Source organism: Phaethon lepturus, unplaced genomic scaffold (genome assembly GCF_000687285.1).
Source record: "Phaethon lepturus isolate BGI_N335 unplaced genomic scaffold, ASM68728v1 scaffold1655, whole genome shotgun sequence".
Classification (NCBI taxonomy): Eukaryota; Metazoa; Chordata; class Aves; order Phaethontiformes; family Phaethontidae; genus Phaethon; species Phaethon lepturus.
In genome coordinates, this window is record NW_010538155.1 from 72,794 (window position 1) to 93,540 (window position 20,747).

The following is a 20,747-nucleotide window of genomic DNA, read 5'->3' on the forward strand; positions in this document are numbered from 1 at the left end:
AGTTTCACTGTCTCCTATAGAAATGGCAGCTTTTAAATCTTTGAGGTCACAGCTGTAATATGACAGTTTCCAAGCATATAGACATTTTCCCACAGCACCCTGTTAACCTTAAATCCCATACCTTTTATGACAGTGACTGCCTCTGACTGCAGGGTTCTTGTTCCTCTGAATACAATAATTATGGCAGAATTAATTTCTATTTAATCTCTACACATCTAAAAATACTGGGCGGGCATAATCTGGCTTCTACAAAGCTGTTAAAAGTCTAATATAAGCTTGAGCAGCAATACACTGCAAGATACACTGCTCTTGAGAAATTAAAGAAATATTCTATGTTTATTCTCTAAGAAAAGGCATTCAAAAAGGTGTGAGATTACCCCTTTTGGGGTAGCACTTGTAAATTGTTTGCCTCTGGAAGGCAAACCCCATGGTAAAGCAGGTGGAATTTAATCTGATTTAAGTACCTAAACTGGGCACTACCATGCCAAAAATTTACACATCTCACCACAAAAAATGACAATCCAGCCTACCTAACAGCTATTTCAACTACATTTGCAATGAAAGAAGGGAGTTTGGGATCCCTGGATGCTTAGTTCACTGTCTTCCTCTTTCACTGGCAGTGTAGAGAATGTAGGCACTTCCAGAAGGTAAAATATTTTACTGCATTTTCTGTTTTTTTCTCCTTTTTTTTAGAAAACTGGAAATTAATTGTCAAATTTGGACAGAAAGTTAAATGTCCGATTTAGCCAGAATTTGAAAATTTTTTCAGTCCCCTGAAAAAAAAAAAAAACAAATGCAAGCAAGCTGAATTTTAGGTGAATTAATATGATTGCATCTCAAATGCTGTATGATTTTAAAAAGAATTCTCAGTTTCTTTCAGGATGTTTTTTATTTCCTGTTTGGGGAAAATGGGAAATAAACACATTTTCTCTCCCACCCTTTTCTCTCCCAAAATTATATCCAAATTTTTTTCCTGGCTTCTTACAGGGAAGACCAAGGGCAAAAGTATCATGGCAGAAAAATGGTTCTCCAATCGACAAGAACCAAATCAACATCCGCAACACTGAAAATGACACTATCATCTTCATCCGAAAGGCAGAAAGGAGCCACTCTGGAGAGTATGACATGAAAGTGGAAGTAGAGAACTTGGAGGACAAAGCTACGATAGATATTCAGATTGTTGGTATGTTTTGAGAAACAGAAATAAATGCACGCCAGAGAAGCAGGCTCCAGCCATTCCAAGGCTGTAGGAAAGGAGAGGAATCCCAAAAGCATCTTTCTCAACAGTGATGACTCTCCATGTCCTATTACTTGGATGTAGCTTTCTGTTCTCTAAGTACCCTGCACAATGGCAGGTGCTTGTTGGAACATGTCGGTCTCTTTTTGTCACTGTTATGCTTTTCACATTCATATCTATACAGGATGCAAGCTTTTTACCACTGAGTGGTATCCATAGCCAGAAATGGTAGTAAATTCACAGTAGCCTTGTCACAAGTGTAATGTGGAAGAAATCCTAAATGTTGAAAGCACATGAAAGTAGGAAAGACAGACAAGAAAACACATTTACTTCTCATTTTTAACAATCTATTTCTTTATATAATAGACTGATAATAAAACTGGTATAGTAGCCTTTATAATGATCGTCCAACTTTGTCTTTTAGGAACACATCTTCAACTGCTTTTAACTTATGCCTTTAAAGAGCATATGCATATTAGAAACCATGCTCACAAAGTGGTCAAGTTAAGTTTTTTGATAATTCTGACATGTCTTAACTTTGGAAAGTTTTATTTTGCAACTTCAGCTTTCCTTTAACATTGTTTTTGGCATGTGTGTGCTGAGAGAGAGAGAGAAATCAAACTAAGTGGAAGATGTATGTAGAAACAGAAAATATCAGCTGCCATATTTTCATTACAGATCGCCCAGGCCCTCCAGAGGTTGTAACTATTGAGGATGTCTGGGGAGAGAATGTAAATTTATCATGGAAACCACCAAAAGATGATGGCAATGCCGCCATTACTGGGTACACCATTCAAAAAGCAGATAAGAAGAGTATGGTAAGTAATAAGGAGATGTTTAAAAGGCTGACGTACTCATTAAGTTCTCCCTTTTAAAAATAAAAAGCCTTACACGCTTAAATTGATGTAGGTGGACAAAGCATTGATTAGTCAGTGTTCAGAAAATCTGCAAGACATCTCTAAAAATTCTAAACATTTCCTGTTCACTGTATCTAAAGCCTAGAAATGGAAAAGTTTTCAGATTATGACAAAAAGGAGGACTAAAAAGGGAAGGACAGGTGGGTTTGAGTGAAATAATTCTGCTTTTTTTCCTTTGTCTCAGAAGAGAAAATAAAACCCAAAAATATTAATTCTGAAGTCAGCAGGTTGCTACTAGGATCAAAATGTAGTGTTGTTCTTTCCAAATCTGTATTGTCACATTGTGTAAGTCATTGCCACTCCGTACTACCCACGGCAAAATGGTACATACGTAATTCATAAACTGCTTTGAGATTTACAGATTAAAAGTGCAATATAGAGATGTTTATTGTTTTCATTAAACTAACATGAATTTTACACTTCCTTAAAAGACAGCAGTTGCATTCTTGCATTTAACACTTACTGCAAATTTAAACATTGGAAATCTAGGACAATATTTGGGGAGTTGCCTTACCTAAAGGAATCTTTTTGCCACCCCACTCCTCCACTTTAATATGTTGATCTGCTTCATGGTCTGATCAATTAATTATCCTTGTGCCACTATTTCCTTCCTGTCCTTCATTTTTATTTTCTCTTCCAACTGTAAGAAGAAATTGTGTCTGTACAGTGACCAGAACAATGATGTCCCCTGTTTCTAAATTACTGTGTTAAGGAGAAAGCAACAACAGCAGTGTCTAGGGTCCAGCGTGTCATGGATTATTCAGGTCATAGTTTACCTATGTTCTCTGTGGTGGTGAATTTTGCAATTCTGGTGCAGCTGGTCTTCTCCAGAAAACTTTTCCCAAAAGGCACTTTGCCTCTTAAAGATGACCAGATATCAATTCAAACTGTGGCACAGGGAACTCAGCCCAAGTTCATCTTTAGAAAAGCAAGAAAACTACGTAGGGCAGAGTAAAGAAAAGCAAAACCGTTGCTGTGGTCATGCTGCACTTTATATTAATTGCATTTTTAGCATTAACCTCTTTCATCTCCATTTGTTACTTAGGTATTGTGTACTAGGATAGAAATCACGCATCCCGTTACCGCTGCAAGACTAAAGTGCTAAAACCCACCTCCCCATCTGAGCCTTTAGATATCAGACGACCACCTGCATAAAATTCTATTTCCTGTGAACACTCAACCTGTGGAACAGGGGGTAGATTAGTGCGTTGGCCTCTTGTGAGTACATATTACCGGAGACCAGCACATGCTACTGCTTTTTCCCTGCAGCCCGCAGTTTTCCTATCTGCAGCAGTACCTTCTCCATCAGCACTGTGGACCTGGAATGAAGGAGCCTACCTTGCCTCGTACAATACAATCCTTGTGATATTGGATTTTCTGAAACAAATCCTCCCAGCTAAGAGAGTGTAACAATTCAGTAGGGTTCACTTTCCATTCGGCCTCCACTGCTCAGCGGTGAGGTCTGTGATATTCTCATTACCACTCCTTTCAGACAGGATAATTAATCATTGTTAGCTTCACTATTTATTTACCGTTTAACATTCCCTTACAAGAAAAATCTTACTCCCACAGTCTTGATGAGTCTTTCAAACTGTTAATAGCTGAGAGGTGCAGGGCGCTATGGGGAAGCTTACTTTCTGTGTGCCTTTCAGGAATGGTTCACAGTAATCGAGCACTACCACCGCACCAGTGCCACCATTAACGAGCTCGTCATAGGAAATGAGTACTACTTCCGGATCTTCGCTGAAAACATGTGCGGCCTCAGTGAGGACGCAACGATGACCAAAGAGAGCGCTTTGATTGCCAAGGACGGTTAGCGAATTATCCATTCCTTGTCAAAAGGGAAGGGGTGTGTTCAGAGTCTGGAAGGTGATTAGAGGGAAAGGCTCTATCTCTAAAGCATGCAGATGCATTCCCAGCCCCAAGATCAGGTACAAGTAACAGCTAGGACATTTCATACCACAACTTCTTGGTTTGTCCATGTAGTTCACAGCTGCTTTTTTTTTTACCATGAGTGGGACATTTTTCTCATGTTTCTTACATTTTCCATGATCTTGGACCTCATACTCATGTCACCACTGGCAGATCCAAGTAGAGAAGACCTGGAAGAGGAGTAAAGCAACTGTTAGAAGCGGTGGGTCACTGCCTCCCAGTGGAGACCTGTCATCAGCTGTGCAAATGCACGAGTACATTTCGGGCAGGATCCAACAGATAAACACAGCCCCTGCATCTCATCTCCTGCAGGTGGAGGTGGACACTTTCTGAATCTCTCTGGTCGGAAATCCTGATATTTCAGAAACTGTCAGTTCAAAATGGCACTTTAAACTTCAAAAAATAAAGAAATAAAAAAAATTACCTGCCCCTTTATGGAAGGGAAACTCTACAAGCAGGTGGTTTAAAGGAAGAAAATCAAACCAGATCACCTCCATTTGTCTGAAAGGAAGGAATACATGACTGCCATGATGCAGAGGACAGACAATCTGTACAAGCCACAGTGACAGGCTGAAGGGATGGAGGTCCAGGGTACTGGATCCCACTTCCATTATTAGGAAGAAAACTACCTCTCTTTTAGAAATGGGATTATGAACAAAAGAAGGCTATAGGAATTGCTTTTCCTCACGGCTTACTTGCCCTTGTCAGGACAGCAAGTGCCAGGCCTAAGCTGCACTGAAGTCAGTACGAGAGCTTGGACCGGGTTTCAGTGAAGCAAAGACATTTAATGATATCTGTGCACAGGAATATATGTCAGTCTGTCCAGCTGTTTTAAACACCAGCTTAGTTCGTGGGCGAAGGTGATTTATGGGTGGTAATCTCCATTGCAGAGCAGGGATAAAGCAGCAGTGAGAAACTAGATTTTACTATCATGTTTCCCTTGCACAGGAACTACATCCATTCGGGTATCTGTATTGTCAGTGCACTGTACGAAGGAGAAAGAAAAATGGATTTGCAGATACAGAGCCAGTTCGTAATCAGAACAAACTGTGAAAAGTAATTGGCAACAGAGTGAACATGGTTTGCCAAGGCAGGCATCCCGCAGTACATCAGTCAGGATCCATCCTGTTCTGTAACACACAGGGCACGCAGGCAAAGACACGGCATATATGCATATTATTTTGTCTACCACCTACTCAGGAGACAAGGAGGAGCTCCCAGACATCTACCCTATAGCATGACCAAAGGCTATAGTCCCCCCGCAGGCTCACCTCCAGCCTCCCGTACAAGTGCAATCAGACGGGTAGCTAGAGCCGCGCAGATCAGAACAGACTCTTTGCAGCTATTTAAGATTCTTGGGTATTTAGCTACATGCCAACACTCTTTTTGTGAATGTTTTACTTTCATTTCATAGGTAAAGTCTACAAATACCCAGTTTACGACGATTTTGACTTCAGTGAGCGGCCATTGTTTACCCAGCCTCTAGTCAACACGTTTGCTGTAGCTGGTTACAATGCTACTTTGAACTGCAGTGTTCGGGGCAACCCCAAGGTACAACATAGCTCACAACTGTTCAGTTAAAACACGAGAGAGTTTAACCTGACAATAAAAATTGTAGTAACATTTTTACTATTTGTCTCGCCCACAAGCCAGGCTGACAGCAAAGAGAGTGCTGTGGGCTCTAAAAAATACAAAAAAGGACCTACTTACCTGTGTTACAGGCATTATGATCATTACTAAATCCACAGATAACTCAGGGAAAGGGCAGAATCTCAGGAAAAGGCTGGGCTATACTGGGACCAGCACTGGCAACAGCTATACAGTTAATATATCAGTAAAGGTTGTTACTAAAATAAAGCCATAATTATTCTATAAAAAGCTAGTTATGCTTTAAGAAAGCACATTGCAGGAATACTCTGGGGATTGTGTTGGTTCTCAGACCCTCTTTGCAACGCATCCTGCAGTTTCTTTTGAGTTGTGTCTTTTTGTAGTCTTTTTGCTGTTGCAAAAAACTGAACTGACCTAGTAAAATGAGAATTCAAGAGTGTTTTAAGAACGTTTGCTGTTCACTCTTCACCTTCACAGTTTCTGACTGTTCTGTTTGCAATACTGTGAAAAAACATGCTTTTCTTATTGACAGAATAATTGGATGTCAAAAGTTATTGCTCAGATGTTTCCTATCATTACAAAGCACCTCTTATATTGATAACAGGCTTATATGTATGACTTTAATTATGTGACAGGAGTTGCACTGAAAAAATCATGCTTAAAAACAGATGCATGATGCAGCCTGTGTTTATGTTTGAGTTAAGGATTACAGTTTCCTTTCTATCACTATCTCATTTTTTTGGTATCATTTCTGGATTACTCAACTTCAACAGAGCATCACAAGAAGTGATAAAATATTTAAGTTCATAGGTTTGTGCATGTGTGTTTTCTTCTGTTTTTACCACAGCCCAAAATAACCTGGCTGAAAAACAAAGTCATTATAATGAATGACCCAAGGTACCGAATGTTCAGCAACCAAGGTGTCTGCACCTTGGAGATCCGCAAACCCAGTCCCTATGATGGAGGTACTTACACCTGCCAAGCGGTCAATGAACTTGGAGAGGCAGAAGTTGATTGCAAACTGGAAGTAAAAGGTAAAGGTTTTAAATCATTGCAAATGTCCTGTTCATCAGAACACCATCTGCACAGGAATCAAAAGTATGCAAGGCAAATGCAAAAGGGAGTTCAAACAACTTTTTAAACTTTCCTGGATGAAAACATTAACTTGGTTAGGACCAAATCAACTATATTGGTTGCTTTGTTTTCTTTTTGAGGACCAACATGCTGTGTTTATGCTACTTTGTCTTTTTTTTCCCCCCACACCAATTTACATATTCAGTGATTGCAAGGACTTTTTCCACAAGTGGCAAAATGGTAGACTACACCTCTTAGAGCTATGCCACTTACCTGACAAACTCTAGTAAGACTCAGAGCTTTTTGGGAAAACATTAAAAAATCTGCTTGGATAAGAGACAGATCTCTGAAGGAAATGGCAAAGGGAGAAGGAGAGAAGGAAGAAAGATTAGTTCAGAGCAGTCTTTGCCTGCCCTAAAATTATGTATTAAACAAACCAAACATTTGCTTCCAAGGAAAACCTTGGTTTTGTTAGCAAAGTCATGTAGCAAAAAGCAGTATTGTCCCCAAGGACATAAGCTGGTTGATATAATTGCTGTATTTTCTTTAAGAACAAAGTAATCAAAACCATGGATTTTGCAAATATAGGGGAAGAGGATGAAGCAGGTTAGCCTTCTACAACTGAAGACATATCTTTGTTTTCATTAATAGATAAATTTTATGAATTCCAGTTAGTTTAGCATTGATCAGGATACCATGAATGGCAATAGGATTTGGACTGGACTACTAATGAATAATGACAGCACGATATTTTTCAGAAAATTATTTCCTAGGAAAAGATGGGGTCATATTTAGCTGGACTACCTCCCACCAAAGGCTTTTACTTCAACTGTGGAATAAGATAAGTATTTCTGAAAAAATTAATTTGAGGTTATAAGTGAGGAAAGCTGCCTAAAGCCAGCTGATAGGAAGTGTCTCACTCAGGAATCTAGAGGGATTTTAGGCTAGCTGAATATGGCCCTAATTACATTATTCCCATCATGTTAATGTATAATGAAAAGCATGAAATTTAGTATCCTTATGGATTGTACTGTTTATTTTGGATTTCAATTTCCATTTTCTGTATTTTCTGATGTATCATGTCCCACAGCTCAAATCTGCTAGCAAGAAGCCATTGCCATACATGTTTGGTCTATGAAGTTGAACATTTAATTAATGCAATGAAAATATGTGTAATACGTTTCTTAATTTTCATTATTTATTTTTAAGACACTGTGTTTAAAAGGTGATGTCCTCGTCCTGGAAGTATAATTGTTTTCCTTAATCATAAGCAAACTCTCTGTTTCACAGTGTAACAGAAGACCTCATCACCTGAGAAGATTGCTTTATCTATTTTTTTTTATACTGAAAGGCCAAGTTAGATTGCTACCTTCTTCAGTCCCCAAGCCCTGAAGTTCTTACACACGTTTACACTCAGTTGTAACTTTTTAGTCTTCAGCATTTTGCTTGCAGGAAAACCAAATACTACATTTTAAATGCATGAAGGTGTTTATTCTGTCCTTTGTTTTACAAATATTTTTTTACATATAATGTACAGAGTACTGTGAAATATTTTAAAGATAAGAAATAATTTAACTAATATCTCTCCATTTTAGGAAGTCCAAACTCCAGATGTTGCCATGGATTACATATTATTCTTCAGTAATTCCCTTTCCAGCTGTGAAATATAGATGCTTCTGTTGATCTTGGAAAATTTTTTTCACTGAATATCAGGATGAAGTAGTTTGTTGTTTTTGAAGCATAATACAAACATCGTATCTTCATTCAGGCTCTCTTTTAGGTGCAACAGTTTCCAAGAAATTGTTCACCAGCAGTGGAGGTTGCTCTATGTTAGAGCTTTTAAGACAGAAGTGTGGAGAGATTTTTGTCTTTGATCAATACTGATGGGGAATTTAACTTCTTACATTTATGAATTGGTATCTGAAATAGGCTGGGAATGCTTAGATCCTTTTCCAGTCAATTTGAAGTAATGTATCTAGGAAAAACTAGAAAAACTAGAGAAAAACTAGAGAACTACAGTTCTCTTCATTCAAGTGGTTACTAGGTACAGCTGAGATGATGTCCCTGATGGTTTTTGCTGACAAACGTTAACTTTGATAGGTCCAGTTTTCTGAACAGTGTTCTGAAATGGAGAGCACAGGATACACTACGTTCACAGGCAGCCAGACCTGTCTCGTTCACAGCTGATTCTTTACATAATGGCTGCTGCATTAAGGATTAAAACAGAAAAATTGTATCTGGCAACACGGCAGCAAACATTTAGGGTAGACAACAGTCAGAGCAGTGAAGCAGATTTCCTGAGAGGCTGTAGAGCCTTTAAGAGCAACTTAGAAGAAAGACAGCAGTACAATTTGTTAGGATTATGACATGCACTAAATGACATCTCTAGATTGCTTCCAGCTCGGTGAGTCTGAGATTTTGACTCACTTCTTAACACTGCTGACATACCCTAGCACCTCAGTCAGGTTCAAGCATTCCCCTGATCATTCATCCCACAGGAAACCTTGGATAGATGCATGGGCTTTGAGTCATGTCCTGAGACTTGTATTGATCACCCTATCAGCTGGTTACAGTCCAGTCATCCTATCAACTCGTCCTACAGCCTTGGTTCCTCTGGCACCTTATCCTGGGGTATATCCTGAACATACCTCTGCTACAGTGAGAATGTGGCTGTAAGAATTACTCCTTTTAGACAAGATTCAGTTCATCCTTCCCCGCTTTTAAACAAAACCTCCCACACTCACTGACTGCAAAAGGCTTGTAGCATAGACGTTTCTAGACTCAAAAAGCCTTCTTCCTTCTCAAATAAAGTAATATTTACTTTAAAATATCAACTGAAAAAAATTGAATACTCTGCCATAGATGTCTTGCTAAGAGCATTTGATTCTATAGTAACTTAAGTTTTACATCATACCTGGAAGAAGTCCTGAAAAATACAAGCTGTTGGGATCCCACCTGGGCTGTGTTTTATTTCTCTCTTCCTAGCTATCTGATGGGACGCTTCATTATCCTAAATGCCACCTCCCTTAGTTAATGGTTGGCTTCTGAACCCAATCTCATATCCACCATTACCTGGTGCAGTCTCGCTCCCTCCCACCAAGCCTGGTATCGTGGTTCTCTCCCAGCGGTTGGGGCTGTGAGTAGTCACCCTCGCTGAGATTCCTCTCTCCATCTTGGCAGGTTTAGCCAGTGCTTCAGACTCCTTTTTGAAGACTGCTTAGACTAGCAATTTGTAGGGCTTAGACACAGGACAGCTGTTGTAAGCGTTCGGTGCTGACACTCTTAACACGACCAGCAGTTCAGCTGATGAATTCAAAAGGAATAGGATAAAGCGAACACAGCAGCTGCAGCTTGGCAAACCAGGGTAGGCTCAGGGTTTGCCATATGATACAGACAAATGCAAATGAGTATTAAACAGCTGGAGCATAAAAACGTAATTACATCTTGTTTCACTCGTAATTACATCTTGTTTCACTCTTCTATTGACTTACGTATTGAATTATCATTCAAGTTTCCCAGCCTGTTTGTTCACTTAGAAGGGCTCTTCGGATGACTGCTCATCACACTGATGCAAAGAGTTACGGATTTCTGACTCGCTGGAAATGAATTGCAGTGTGTGTGTATGTGTGCGTGTGTTTTCAGATGTATAGCTTCAAATTGGTTCAGCTTTACTCCAGCAAGTAACAATCAAGGTCTGAATTTGTAAAATGATGAGATACAGTTGAATGTTGCCTGAATGAGACCAACAAGGCTCAAGGCTATGCTACCTATCTGGTGAACGTACCAACTACAGTGCTATTCTTACCGATCTTTGGGTAGTAAGTCAAGCTTAAGAGCCCTATGCCATGCAACAGTATATATTGCAGTAAGTGAATTTTCCTTACGTTGGCTAGAACTTCTTTTATCCATCTATTTCTGAGGTGCTGGAGATCTGAAATTTATCTTGCACATATATAAACCCAGTCCTAGGAAAGTCATAGAACTACTCACAGAACAGTCTAGGATTTCTGATTTTGCATAGTATTTGAATAACTGAGTAGAATATGAATACTATGAGTATGCTACAATTTTCTACTTTTTTAGCCATTTGCTTACAGTATTTTAGTGCCAGATTAAAACCCCTAGTTGTTACTAAATTTAATGTTCATTTCTTGAAAAATAATGAATTATAATTATGAGCACAAAAAAAAAAAATCTTATTCTGTCCTCAGAAAAAAAACACAATTGTTTGCATTTACTAATGTTATTTCAGACAGACTACTTCATTATTCTATTTTCAGTTTTGCTGAGTGAACTTAAAGATAGCAGTTATATGAGCTGTTTGGTAGAATTCCACATACACTGGCTTTTTTTGTAAATACAAATTTACAAATTTTTTTGGTAAATATAAATATGCTGAAAAAAGTCATGTAATAGATCTGAGACAAAAGAATAACTCTACCTCATGTATCTTGAAAGATGACTCATACACAGAATCTAATGATATATACTACATAGGGAAAATTAAAAATATGTATCTCTTAAGTTTGAGGTAGATCCCTAACTGTGGCTGTAAATCTCTCATTACAAGCAGTAAGGAGCTGATTTCTTATCAGCTTCACTGAGGTCAATGAAAATATTCAGATAAAGTACCATGCTGCTTTTATCACGAAACCAATGTTTTTGGAGAACGTTCATCTTAAGAGCGAAATCAAGGTTGGTGATCACTCTAATAGGTTGATGATAGCAAAGATGCTGTGTAAGAAATATTAAAAAATAAGGTGTTAAGATCAACTGGGAAGAATTTCAAATGTGAATAAATACCACTATAAATATTCTAATTCTGCAGTGATATATCATGGAGTAATTAACCCAGGAGAACCATTCTTCTTGGCGGGGAATAATCAGGTTTATAATAAGCATACTCCTCTGGACATTCCATTTCATTCCCTTCCTCTCTTTCCACATGCAAACGCATTTTCTGCATGCAAAGTGTGTATTTATTTGCTTTTTTTAGATTAAACTAGCTAGTGTCTCATGGCATACAATGTCTATGTCACATGAGCAAAGAAGGCCAAATTAATCAAGAATATGGATATTTAACATCAGAGTTACAAAGGTTTTAAACATATTTCTGCTATGCCACTGGGTATAGAACTACCTGTACCTGTAAAGAATTCATTTAATGACCGTGACTACATTTGACCAAAACACCTAGACCTTTCCAGGAGATAGAAATTTGCATCTCCGAAAAATATCTCTCAGTTAGTTTGTAGAATTATTGAAAGAATAGAAGTAACATAAAGTCATTTGCTGTGCTTAAAAGGCATTCTTCAAATCAGATTAGTCTTTCATTACAAATTAGTGCTCGGCATGATAATCCATGCCTGAGCTTACACTACCGAATCTAAGGATGAACTCTTGATCCAATTGAAATCAGTGACAGCTTTTTACTTATAAGCATATAATTTTCCTTCATTTCCTCTAGAACTTACTTTAAATTCAGGTTCAATGGGGTTCAGAGAATTTGGCTCTTTCCATAGAAATGTGTTTGCCTGTAACATTGCCCAAATCCAGAATATTGACAGTGCAGTTTTAAAATGACAGAGGTGCCGAGAAACCAGCCTCCAGTAGATTATGCATCCAAATTTACCATTTCAAACCTAAAACATATTAAGAAATCAGGCTAGATAATGTTCCTGTAGTTTTGGAAGTACTAAGATATTTTTCTTAAAAGGCTACAATAGGTACAAAGTTGAGTGCTTTTATTTATATACATACACATATATAAATATATATATGGGTGTTTTATAGAGTCAAAATGTTTCATTAAAGGTAAGGGCTCCTGTAGAGTAAATAGCATGCTTTAAGTAATGTAAATGTGGATATGTGACAAAGTACATACTTTAGTGCACAGGTATGTAATTAGTCTGTACTTGATTAGTTTGCCTTATAGAGTTTCGACATATATATATATGCTTCGGTGTTATGTGTGTGCTTCTTTCCCCTGCTGGAAAATACTATATATATATATGTGATAGCTTCTTTGAAGCTACATTTAGAAACTTTTATCATAAATGTCAGTTGCATAATTTGGTTCCAATCTATACTTTAGACTAATTACAGGAGTTATAGTTACTTGTACATATTAATATAGCTTTTACATATTAATGATAATTTTGAAGTGGAACTGGATCCCTACCTTTTACTCTTCATGTGCTTCTATTCCTACATATTTTACATGACTAAGGATTAAAACATCATCTTGACATAATTGTAAGCATAATTTCACTCAACATTTTCTCTCTACCTCTGTGTTTGCAATTAAATTGTTACTTCTCTTTCTCTCTCTCCCTTAGTTACACAGTAAGGATTTTTGAATGTATATTGTCATCTAAGGTAAGCTTTCATATGGTTCTTGCATATGAAGCTTATGTCTGTTTACACGTCATACAATGTCTGCCTAGTATGGCATGATTTTCATTATGTCACTTAATGAAAATGGTTTTTAAAATGAGTAGCATGATAGTTTTAATGCATATAAAACCAGGTTTTTATAATAATTGCTTGTTATAGTAACTCCTCTTAGTAGTACATCCCACTACCTTCTAATAGTGCATGTTTTAATGGAATTTAACAACACACGAGTTACCATCATTAATCAGCATGAATAAAATGCAAGTAATAAAAGAGCATTTTGCATTTACAGTCAGTTATTTTCATATAGGAATATACCTCTACATAAATGAAATATTCATTCCACAATTAATTTCATTTAAAAATGAATGATTCATATCACAACTTGCACTACAGAAGTTGAAAAGAATGCCAAAAAGCATGCTTTTTTTTTTGTCTGTATTGTGCATCTACCTAAGGTCGGGAGCGAAGAGTTCTGCAACAGTGACGGTGTTAAATGAGACAGCACAGCCTCGTAATCACTAGTAACTAATAGCACTTGAATTGGGTAGTCCTTGTGTTAGTAAAGGTTATAAAATCCTAAAATCTGTACTCGGGATAGATGCTGTATGTAAGTATCAGCTCAGTTGCATTTAGCTGAAGCGTTCAGAGACGGTGATATCTTCATCCTGGTAATGTACTTTTGCTTTAAAGCTTTTGGTGTGTTCCGGAAAAGGCTCCGAAGGTAAGTGCAGTTATTAGCGGGTGGTTTTGCAACTTGCAAAACAGAATACTCATGCAAATTTGTAAGAGGACTAGTAATGGAATGTAGCTTTCTTACAACAAATGCCACCCTTCACCTTGAGAAAGGGCAAGCTCTAACGTTTTAGCAAAATATTTATCTCTTTGCCACTGTTCTTTCCAAATGTCATTTGATTTCAATGAAATTAACAGAAATACCCACGTATTTAGTTTCCATGACTTTTTTTTCAACAGCATGAAATTTCACTCCTCATTTGGATTATTTGTATTAAATTACTACTTCTCCATCAGTGGGATCTGGGGTTCCCTTGCTATGTGTTAGACACTACATACATGTTTTCCTGGGCACTGAAAGAAATATTTTGTCTTGGATTGATAAAATTATTAAATGTTCTTCAAAAATCTTTTGCCTTGTCCTTTTTTCCAGAACACAAAAGAAAACATTCAGTATTTCCAATGGCTTTCTTACAAGCCTAGGTTTCTATTATAGCAGTGATTTAAAATAGGTTTGGTTCAGTTTTTTACTCATGGTGGCTAAACCACGGTCATAAAGCATATAGACCTAAAAGGCTGGGAATGGTACTTCTGATACCAGTTCAGTGAACTCCAACCATCATAAAACTGGAAAATGGGGGGGAAAAAAAAAAGGTTAGTTTCACAGAGACAGGAAACAAAGTTTTGGCAGGGCTGGAGGAAATGCTGAATACAAAAGGCCCCTACTTGTCAGCGGGGCTTGTGAGCATGGACACTCACTGCTGCAGCTAAGAAAGATGCTGGCCACACGTGTGGAGTAAATCTCCCCTATGGATCGGTGCAGGACCTCCTGCAGCTTTGCGATCACATACCAATAGCTTCAAGCCTGGGAAAACTCTAGAGCTTGCAGGGAGTAACCACCTGGATCCAAGGTGATTACATGGAGTCTATTTTTTATTCCAAAGCAAATCCAGAATCATTCTTCAGACTTCTCCAGCAGATGAAAGTTTTGACCTTCATCACCCCCCTCTGGAGCCTAAAAGGCACCCATATCTAAAATCCTGCCTTTTATTTCTAGGATTCTTTTACATATGTCATCCCACCTGGTATTTTCAAGCAACATGGTAAATATTTTGCTAAATACTTAAAAACCATTATCAGTCCCAACGCTAGAATAATTCGAATGTCTCTGCATGTTTTCCACAACTCATCATAGTCAGGTGTTTTCTACTTTGCTCCCTCTGGGCTGATTTCCATCTCTCACTATATTCCACCCAGCCTGATGGAAATCCAGGAGGGTTATTTGAGGTGAGGCTTATCATAGACTATTGCATGGGGGGAAATAAATGACTGAATATGTGACATCCTAGAAATTAAATTCACCCTGTGCAAGAGGACAGGAAAGTTTTGTAGAGTACAGACTTTAAATAATGGTTCATTCTTGTGCTGGGCTTTTGAACAGGGATGAATTTTATCGCATCTCAAAATGAAGTATGCAGTATGGACTGAATAAATCTTTGTCACTTACGCCAGAAAATAAAGGTACAAAGCTATTGCTCCAGAGACCTCCAACCTGAAGATTTTCTTATTGCTTGTTTGTAGGTGGGCTTTCGTTCTTCAGACTATTGATGGATGGAGTGCCTCCGCATATCATTGATTCATATATGCGTGAAGTACAGGCAGACAAAACTGAGGGGAAGTGAGAGTCCGTCCACGGTGTTTCCTCCCACTGCGCTGGAAATTGGTAGCAGAATTACAGCATTTTAGTTCTTGCAATGACAGAACAAACGCGTGGTTGAGGATCTTCTTTTCTTTTCTTCTTTTTTTTTTTTTTTTTTTTTTGTTTCTTATTTGTTGTTTTGTTTTCCCTACCTGCTCTTACTGAAAAGAAAGAATACGCATGGATTGCTTTGGGGTTGAAATGAAATGAACTGAACACAGCACACGTTTTGTAATGTTCAGCTTTATTTTCCGTTTGATATTGTGTTCTGTTTTTTAACGAGGAAAGAGAAGAAGCTGTGTAATAAACACAAGGAGGCAGTCAGAGTTTGTACTTGGTGGTACAAAGCATATCTTTCTTAGACTGAAAGTACATGGATTAGCCAGTAGCTGTGCAATAAGACCCTTGGAATACATACCTCTTTGATAATGTATCTTATTCACCTGGGAATTGTTTAACAGAATACGGTTTTACTATAACGTGATTAATACATACGTACTTAATGATCATTTAAGCTGAACATATTTTCCTTTAGAAGTTTTGATTCCCTAAACCCAACCCATCAGTCTCTCAAATGAACTGAAATTGTTTTATTTAATGTACAATAAAGATGAAGTGTTTAAGATCTATCAAGTTCTTGTTTACTTTTTTTAAAGTTTTTTTTCTGTCTCATCTTACCACATTTATTTAATTTCCACATACCATAAAGCAGGAACTTGAGCCCACCACACTGAGTGGAAAACAGTATCAGCAGTCACTTAACCCAATGGGCTTACACTTTAAGATACATGACACAGAGAAATGCTATAGATACATGCAATTTTGTATCTATATGTTTTCAATATTTTAAATATTATAAATATCAACTGTGACAGCTTTCGTCATTCTGCATCCACCCCCTTCCTCAGCAATTCATGGATCACTTGCAGATATTGTAGCAGAAAAGGGACCCACACTCTATCACCAGTGAGTTTACCGTGCAGGGCAAAAATGCCTTCAATTATGCTACATTACTTTTCCAACTCCAGTGTCATTAACCTCCACGTATTTCAGGAGTAGGGAGGACTGTCTGTAAGTCTCCAGCAAACTCTGAAGCATGTGAGACACAAGGTCACACACAATTTGGCCAGGTTGTCAATTCCCTAGTGCCCCGTCACTTATTTACCAGTTCTCACTCTGGCTGTACAGGCAGGTTACGTAGGGCAGGTTATGTGCTTACTGACTAATGATTGATCTTCAATTACGGTTTATAAAGATAAAGGTCTACTTAGACCTTTATCTTTATAAAAATGACTAAGAACGACATCAGCGCATTTTCAAACATCCAGCAGTCAGTAATTATGCCATAATAAAAGAATGTGTTACTATGAACCACCACTGCTGAACTGCTGTTTTTTCACTTGAATTACCACTTCTTTCACCTTGAGGATCTGAATGCATTTTCTCACTTAATGTTCTATAAATCTTACTCGCTCTGAGATTCTTTTTCTTCCTTCTCTCCTTCCTGTCTCTGTGATTTTTTTCTGTGTTGCCATCTGTGCAAGGAAGCAATTCCCCATTCCCAGTGATCCTGGACATTTCACCCTGCTCCCGCCAAAATCACTTCTCTCCTACGCATTCATTCACACCTACTAAGAAGAAAATTCCATAAAAGATTAATAATTTCTCTTTATTCTGTACCTCACCAGTGAATCGGATCTCCCTTCATCTGTTTTGAAGCACAGAAGGCTGTGGGAGACGGTGAGTTTGAATATATGCCATGCAGGTTTACGCATTTAAGCACACGGCCCTCATTTAAAATAATGTCAGTCTGCTGAGATATATTATAGTTAGGACCAAAAGCTACAGTTATTTTGAGTTTGTGTTTTTCAGTAAGTCAAAAAGGATGTGCATAGCCGTCTGCACTTTGTATGCAGTGACGTTTACACCTTCAAGCTTATGTATCTGTCTGCGTCCTCAGTCTTAATATACCATACATAATAACCTGGAAGCCAGCATAAATCTCAGCTTCTGTAGGCTCTCTGCTAACAGAATTAGCTACTCTAATTTCTACCAGATGCCAGCAGTGTTAAAAGACAAGCTGAACTAAGCTGCTTTTCACTGTGTGAATGGTAAGCGTTATATTCAGATGCCCTCAACTCCCCTCCAGTCGCGTTGCCCAGCATTTGCCATTGGCTGTCCCTTGGGCTCGAGGTGCGCCACGCCAATGGGAGGTACTGGGTATCGGGACGTGGGTGGAATTTAGATGAGTGGGCATTACTGTGCTATAAATTCATTCTCTCACTATCTATGCTGACCAGCCAAATCTCTGGATTAAAAATTAATTGAAAATTACTTTGAGAGGAACAATAGGATGGGGTGGGATAGGAAAGGGATCTCTAGTAGATCTAAATCAGGCTGCAGAACCTTAAATAAAGAATAACAAAAGAGGAAGTTTTGATTTATGATGATTTGCCTCATGGGATTCTCCAGGGATGTTGTTTGATAGATGAAATAAAGTGACCAAAACCACAGAGTTAAGGAAATGCTAATGAAATCTGCAGTTAGTACCAGCTTGGGAGAGGACATACCAAAGATAACAAAAACTACAGGCAAAACAACCTAGAGAGAATAGAAGTAGCAGAACACCATGCTGCAGAAAATATGGCCCAATGCTCCCAAGAAGAAATTTCTCCAAAGTAGGCTCATATGGAATTTCCAGGAAATTAGTGAACCTGAAAGAGACCTAGGAATAACAGAGGGCAGCAAATAAAACCTGGTCACATGAGATAAAGTAACAGCAAAACACAAAAGCTCCAGGAGAAGTGAAACTAATAGTGCTTTTATGGCTTATGGTTGTGTTCCTTGATGTCTCACAACATGTGAAACCAGTTTAAGTCTTCAGCTAGTTGCATGATTCATATTATCTGTTTGCTATGTATACTCTCCATCAAATAGTAAGTGCTGAGGTTATAGTTCAGTAGCCCCTTTAATAAGAATTTTCTTTTCTGCCCACGTTCACATATCTGGTAGGAATTTAGTATTTTTGAAAGCTCTGCCTTGATGTTCAGTTTGACTTACACAGGTCAAGGAAAGTTATTACTTGGTGTAAGAAGGCACACTCAAACATGTATACACACAGAGAAAGAAGAATCAAAGTTAATTAAAAAAAGGCATTATTTTTAAGGAAGTCAGAGGAAAATATTTTGTTATCTCTTGGCTTGCTCTCCTTACCTGTGGAATGGCATTTGGTATATAGATGTTACTGTTGTATAAATATGGATCCATTCTCAAATTGCTGTATGTGGACCTTGATGCAGGCATTGTAGTTACCCATTTGCATTGAAAGATCATGGCCAGTGTCAGCCCATTTTTCCCTCACTGAAAACAATCTCAAAAATATAGAAAGGGGAGGAGAAAAAACACATACAAATCTTTTAAAGAATACTCAAATTGGGATTTGCTGTTTACAGGGAGGTCTTTACTGAGAGTCAGAAATTTTAAAAAATATTCCTTTTAAAAAATATGTTTCAAGCTTCCTGTACTTCCTTCTAGGGAAAAAAAAAAAGTATAATATTACTACCTTTACAGAGCATTGTGAAGGGAGACTTACTTTCTGAATGTCTTTTGTTGCATTTTGGATTCTGGAGCAAAAGGCATTCTATTTTAAGCACAGTATACTTACCGTCACTTGACTTTCATGGCCTGCTTTCCTGACTGACAAGTAAAGCTGCTGCTTTGCTGAAGCAGAGCACTTTTGGAAGCAAAAATACACACACAAGTGTATCCTGTACACTAAGGAAGTGCTGGAAGTCTAAACACACTGGACTTTAAATTCGATGCTCTCTTGTTCTATGCTTTGTTGCTGAATACATTTTAAATTAAAACAAACCCCTCCCTAAGCTCAGTGATAAATTCAGTGGGGAATCTGTATGTTCCCCTCATTTGGCCCTCAGTTTTTACATGACTGACTTCTCCCCCACATTTCTTTTCCTAGTTTGTTTCCTCTTCTTTTCCTCTTGGTATCATAAAGAGCTTGAGCAATCTCTACATGAATACCAGTATCATTATGTTCATCAACTACAGTGATGCAGAGGGTATTAAAAGAAACAGTGTTACACCTTTTTCCAAACCCAGTGGTTGTAGCGGACTAGGGATCTGTCTGGTTGTGAATCTAATTGTCATGTTTTCCTGTTGGCTATTACTGAATCTTTATTATGTTATGTATTACTCCCTTCCTTGCTGGTAGCTTCTCTTTTCTCTGTTTTGTCCCCTAATCCCAATCGCCATATCATACTGTATTTAGTGATCTGTAAATGAAATCAGCTGATGAACACCATAGCACTTGGGACGCACATACCATGTCAAGGGATTTTGAAACCACCCTTTTGGCTATGTCAAGCATTCCTGACCCTTGCAGTAAAGAAACCTACTCAAAAACAACTATTATTAACTTTATCAAACAAAGTGAATCGGCTCACTTTGAACAGGAAAACAGCTCTGGCCAGGAAATTGTTGTGTCGGGCCAGAAAGCTGCAGCCTCTGGCTCACAATGTAGTAACTTGAAAAAGGATTCTCGATTCTAAGAAAATGCTATTGGGCATGTAATACTCGTTAGAGGTTGTATTTTACACTTTCTACTTCATCTTTCATCTACACAGTGCTCACCCTTCCTCAGCCACATTCAGAAACCACATACCTTCCTAAAGATTCAGGGATACATCTAGAATCCTTCCCATGACCAATTCAAATAATTTGAAATGCCACAATTTCCAAAAAAGCGTTATTTCCTTTGAAGCACCATCTCTAAAGCAGGTCAAGGAGGTAAAGGCAGTCCTGTATAACACAGTGTCCAGGTGCCCCGTAACATGTAAGACCACCGCTCCCCGGGCAGGGGGTCTCCTCTCGGTGCTGGAAGCCCCCTTGGGTGATACAGGGGGGGATCACCTCCCTGCAGACGCGGCTGTGGTGTCCTGCTGGCTGCAGGGAGGCTGCCTGCCGCCTAAGCCCCGTCTCTACGCCTTGCTCCGGCAAAAAGTCTCGCCGGCCACCTGCTGCTGTTCCCTCGCTGTGGTTGCACTCTAAATGTGCAAAAGGAAAATAAGATAAATAAGGAATTAAGCAGGAAAATCACAAGGGTTCGGGGGGAGGGATTCAACCCCCCCTGCCC

At 38.4% G+C, this 20,747-nt stretch overlaps 1 protein-coding gene across 1 annotated transcript in view; it reads left to right on the top strand.

Moving 5' to 3' along the window:
• Nucleotides 1–16,170, top strand: part of MYBPC1 (myosin binding protein C, slow type) — an 80,544-nt gene extending 64,374 nt beyond the window's left edge. The window contains exons 24-30 of the mRNA XM_010286681.1: nucleotides 988–1,183; nucleotides 1,916–2,055; nucleotides 3,807–3,966; nucleotides 5,501–5,637; nucleotides 6,542–6,728; nucleotides 13,107–13,146; nucleotides 15,481–16,170. Of these exons, the coding sequence (XP_010284983.1) occupies nucleotides 988–1,183; nucleotides 1,916–2,055; nucleotides 3,807–3,966; nucleotides 5,501–5,637; nucleotides 6,542–6,728; nucleotides 13,107–13,117 (831 nt within the window). The 3' untranslated portion in view covers nucleotides 13,118–13,146; nucleotides 15,481–16,170. The remainder of the gene's footprint in view (nucleotides 1–987; nucleotides 1,184–1,915; nucleotides 2,056–3,806; nucleotides 3,967–5,500; nucleotides 5,638–6,541; nucleotides 6,729–13,106; nucleotides 13,147–15,480) is intronic.
• The last annotated feature ends 4,577 nt before the right edge of the window (nucleotides 16,171–20,747 follow it).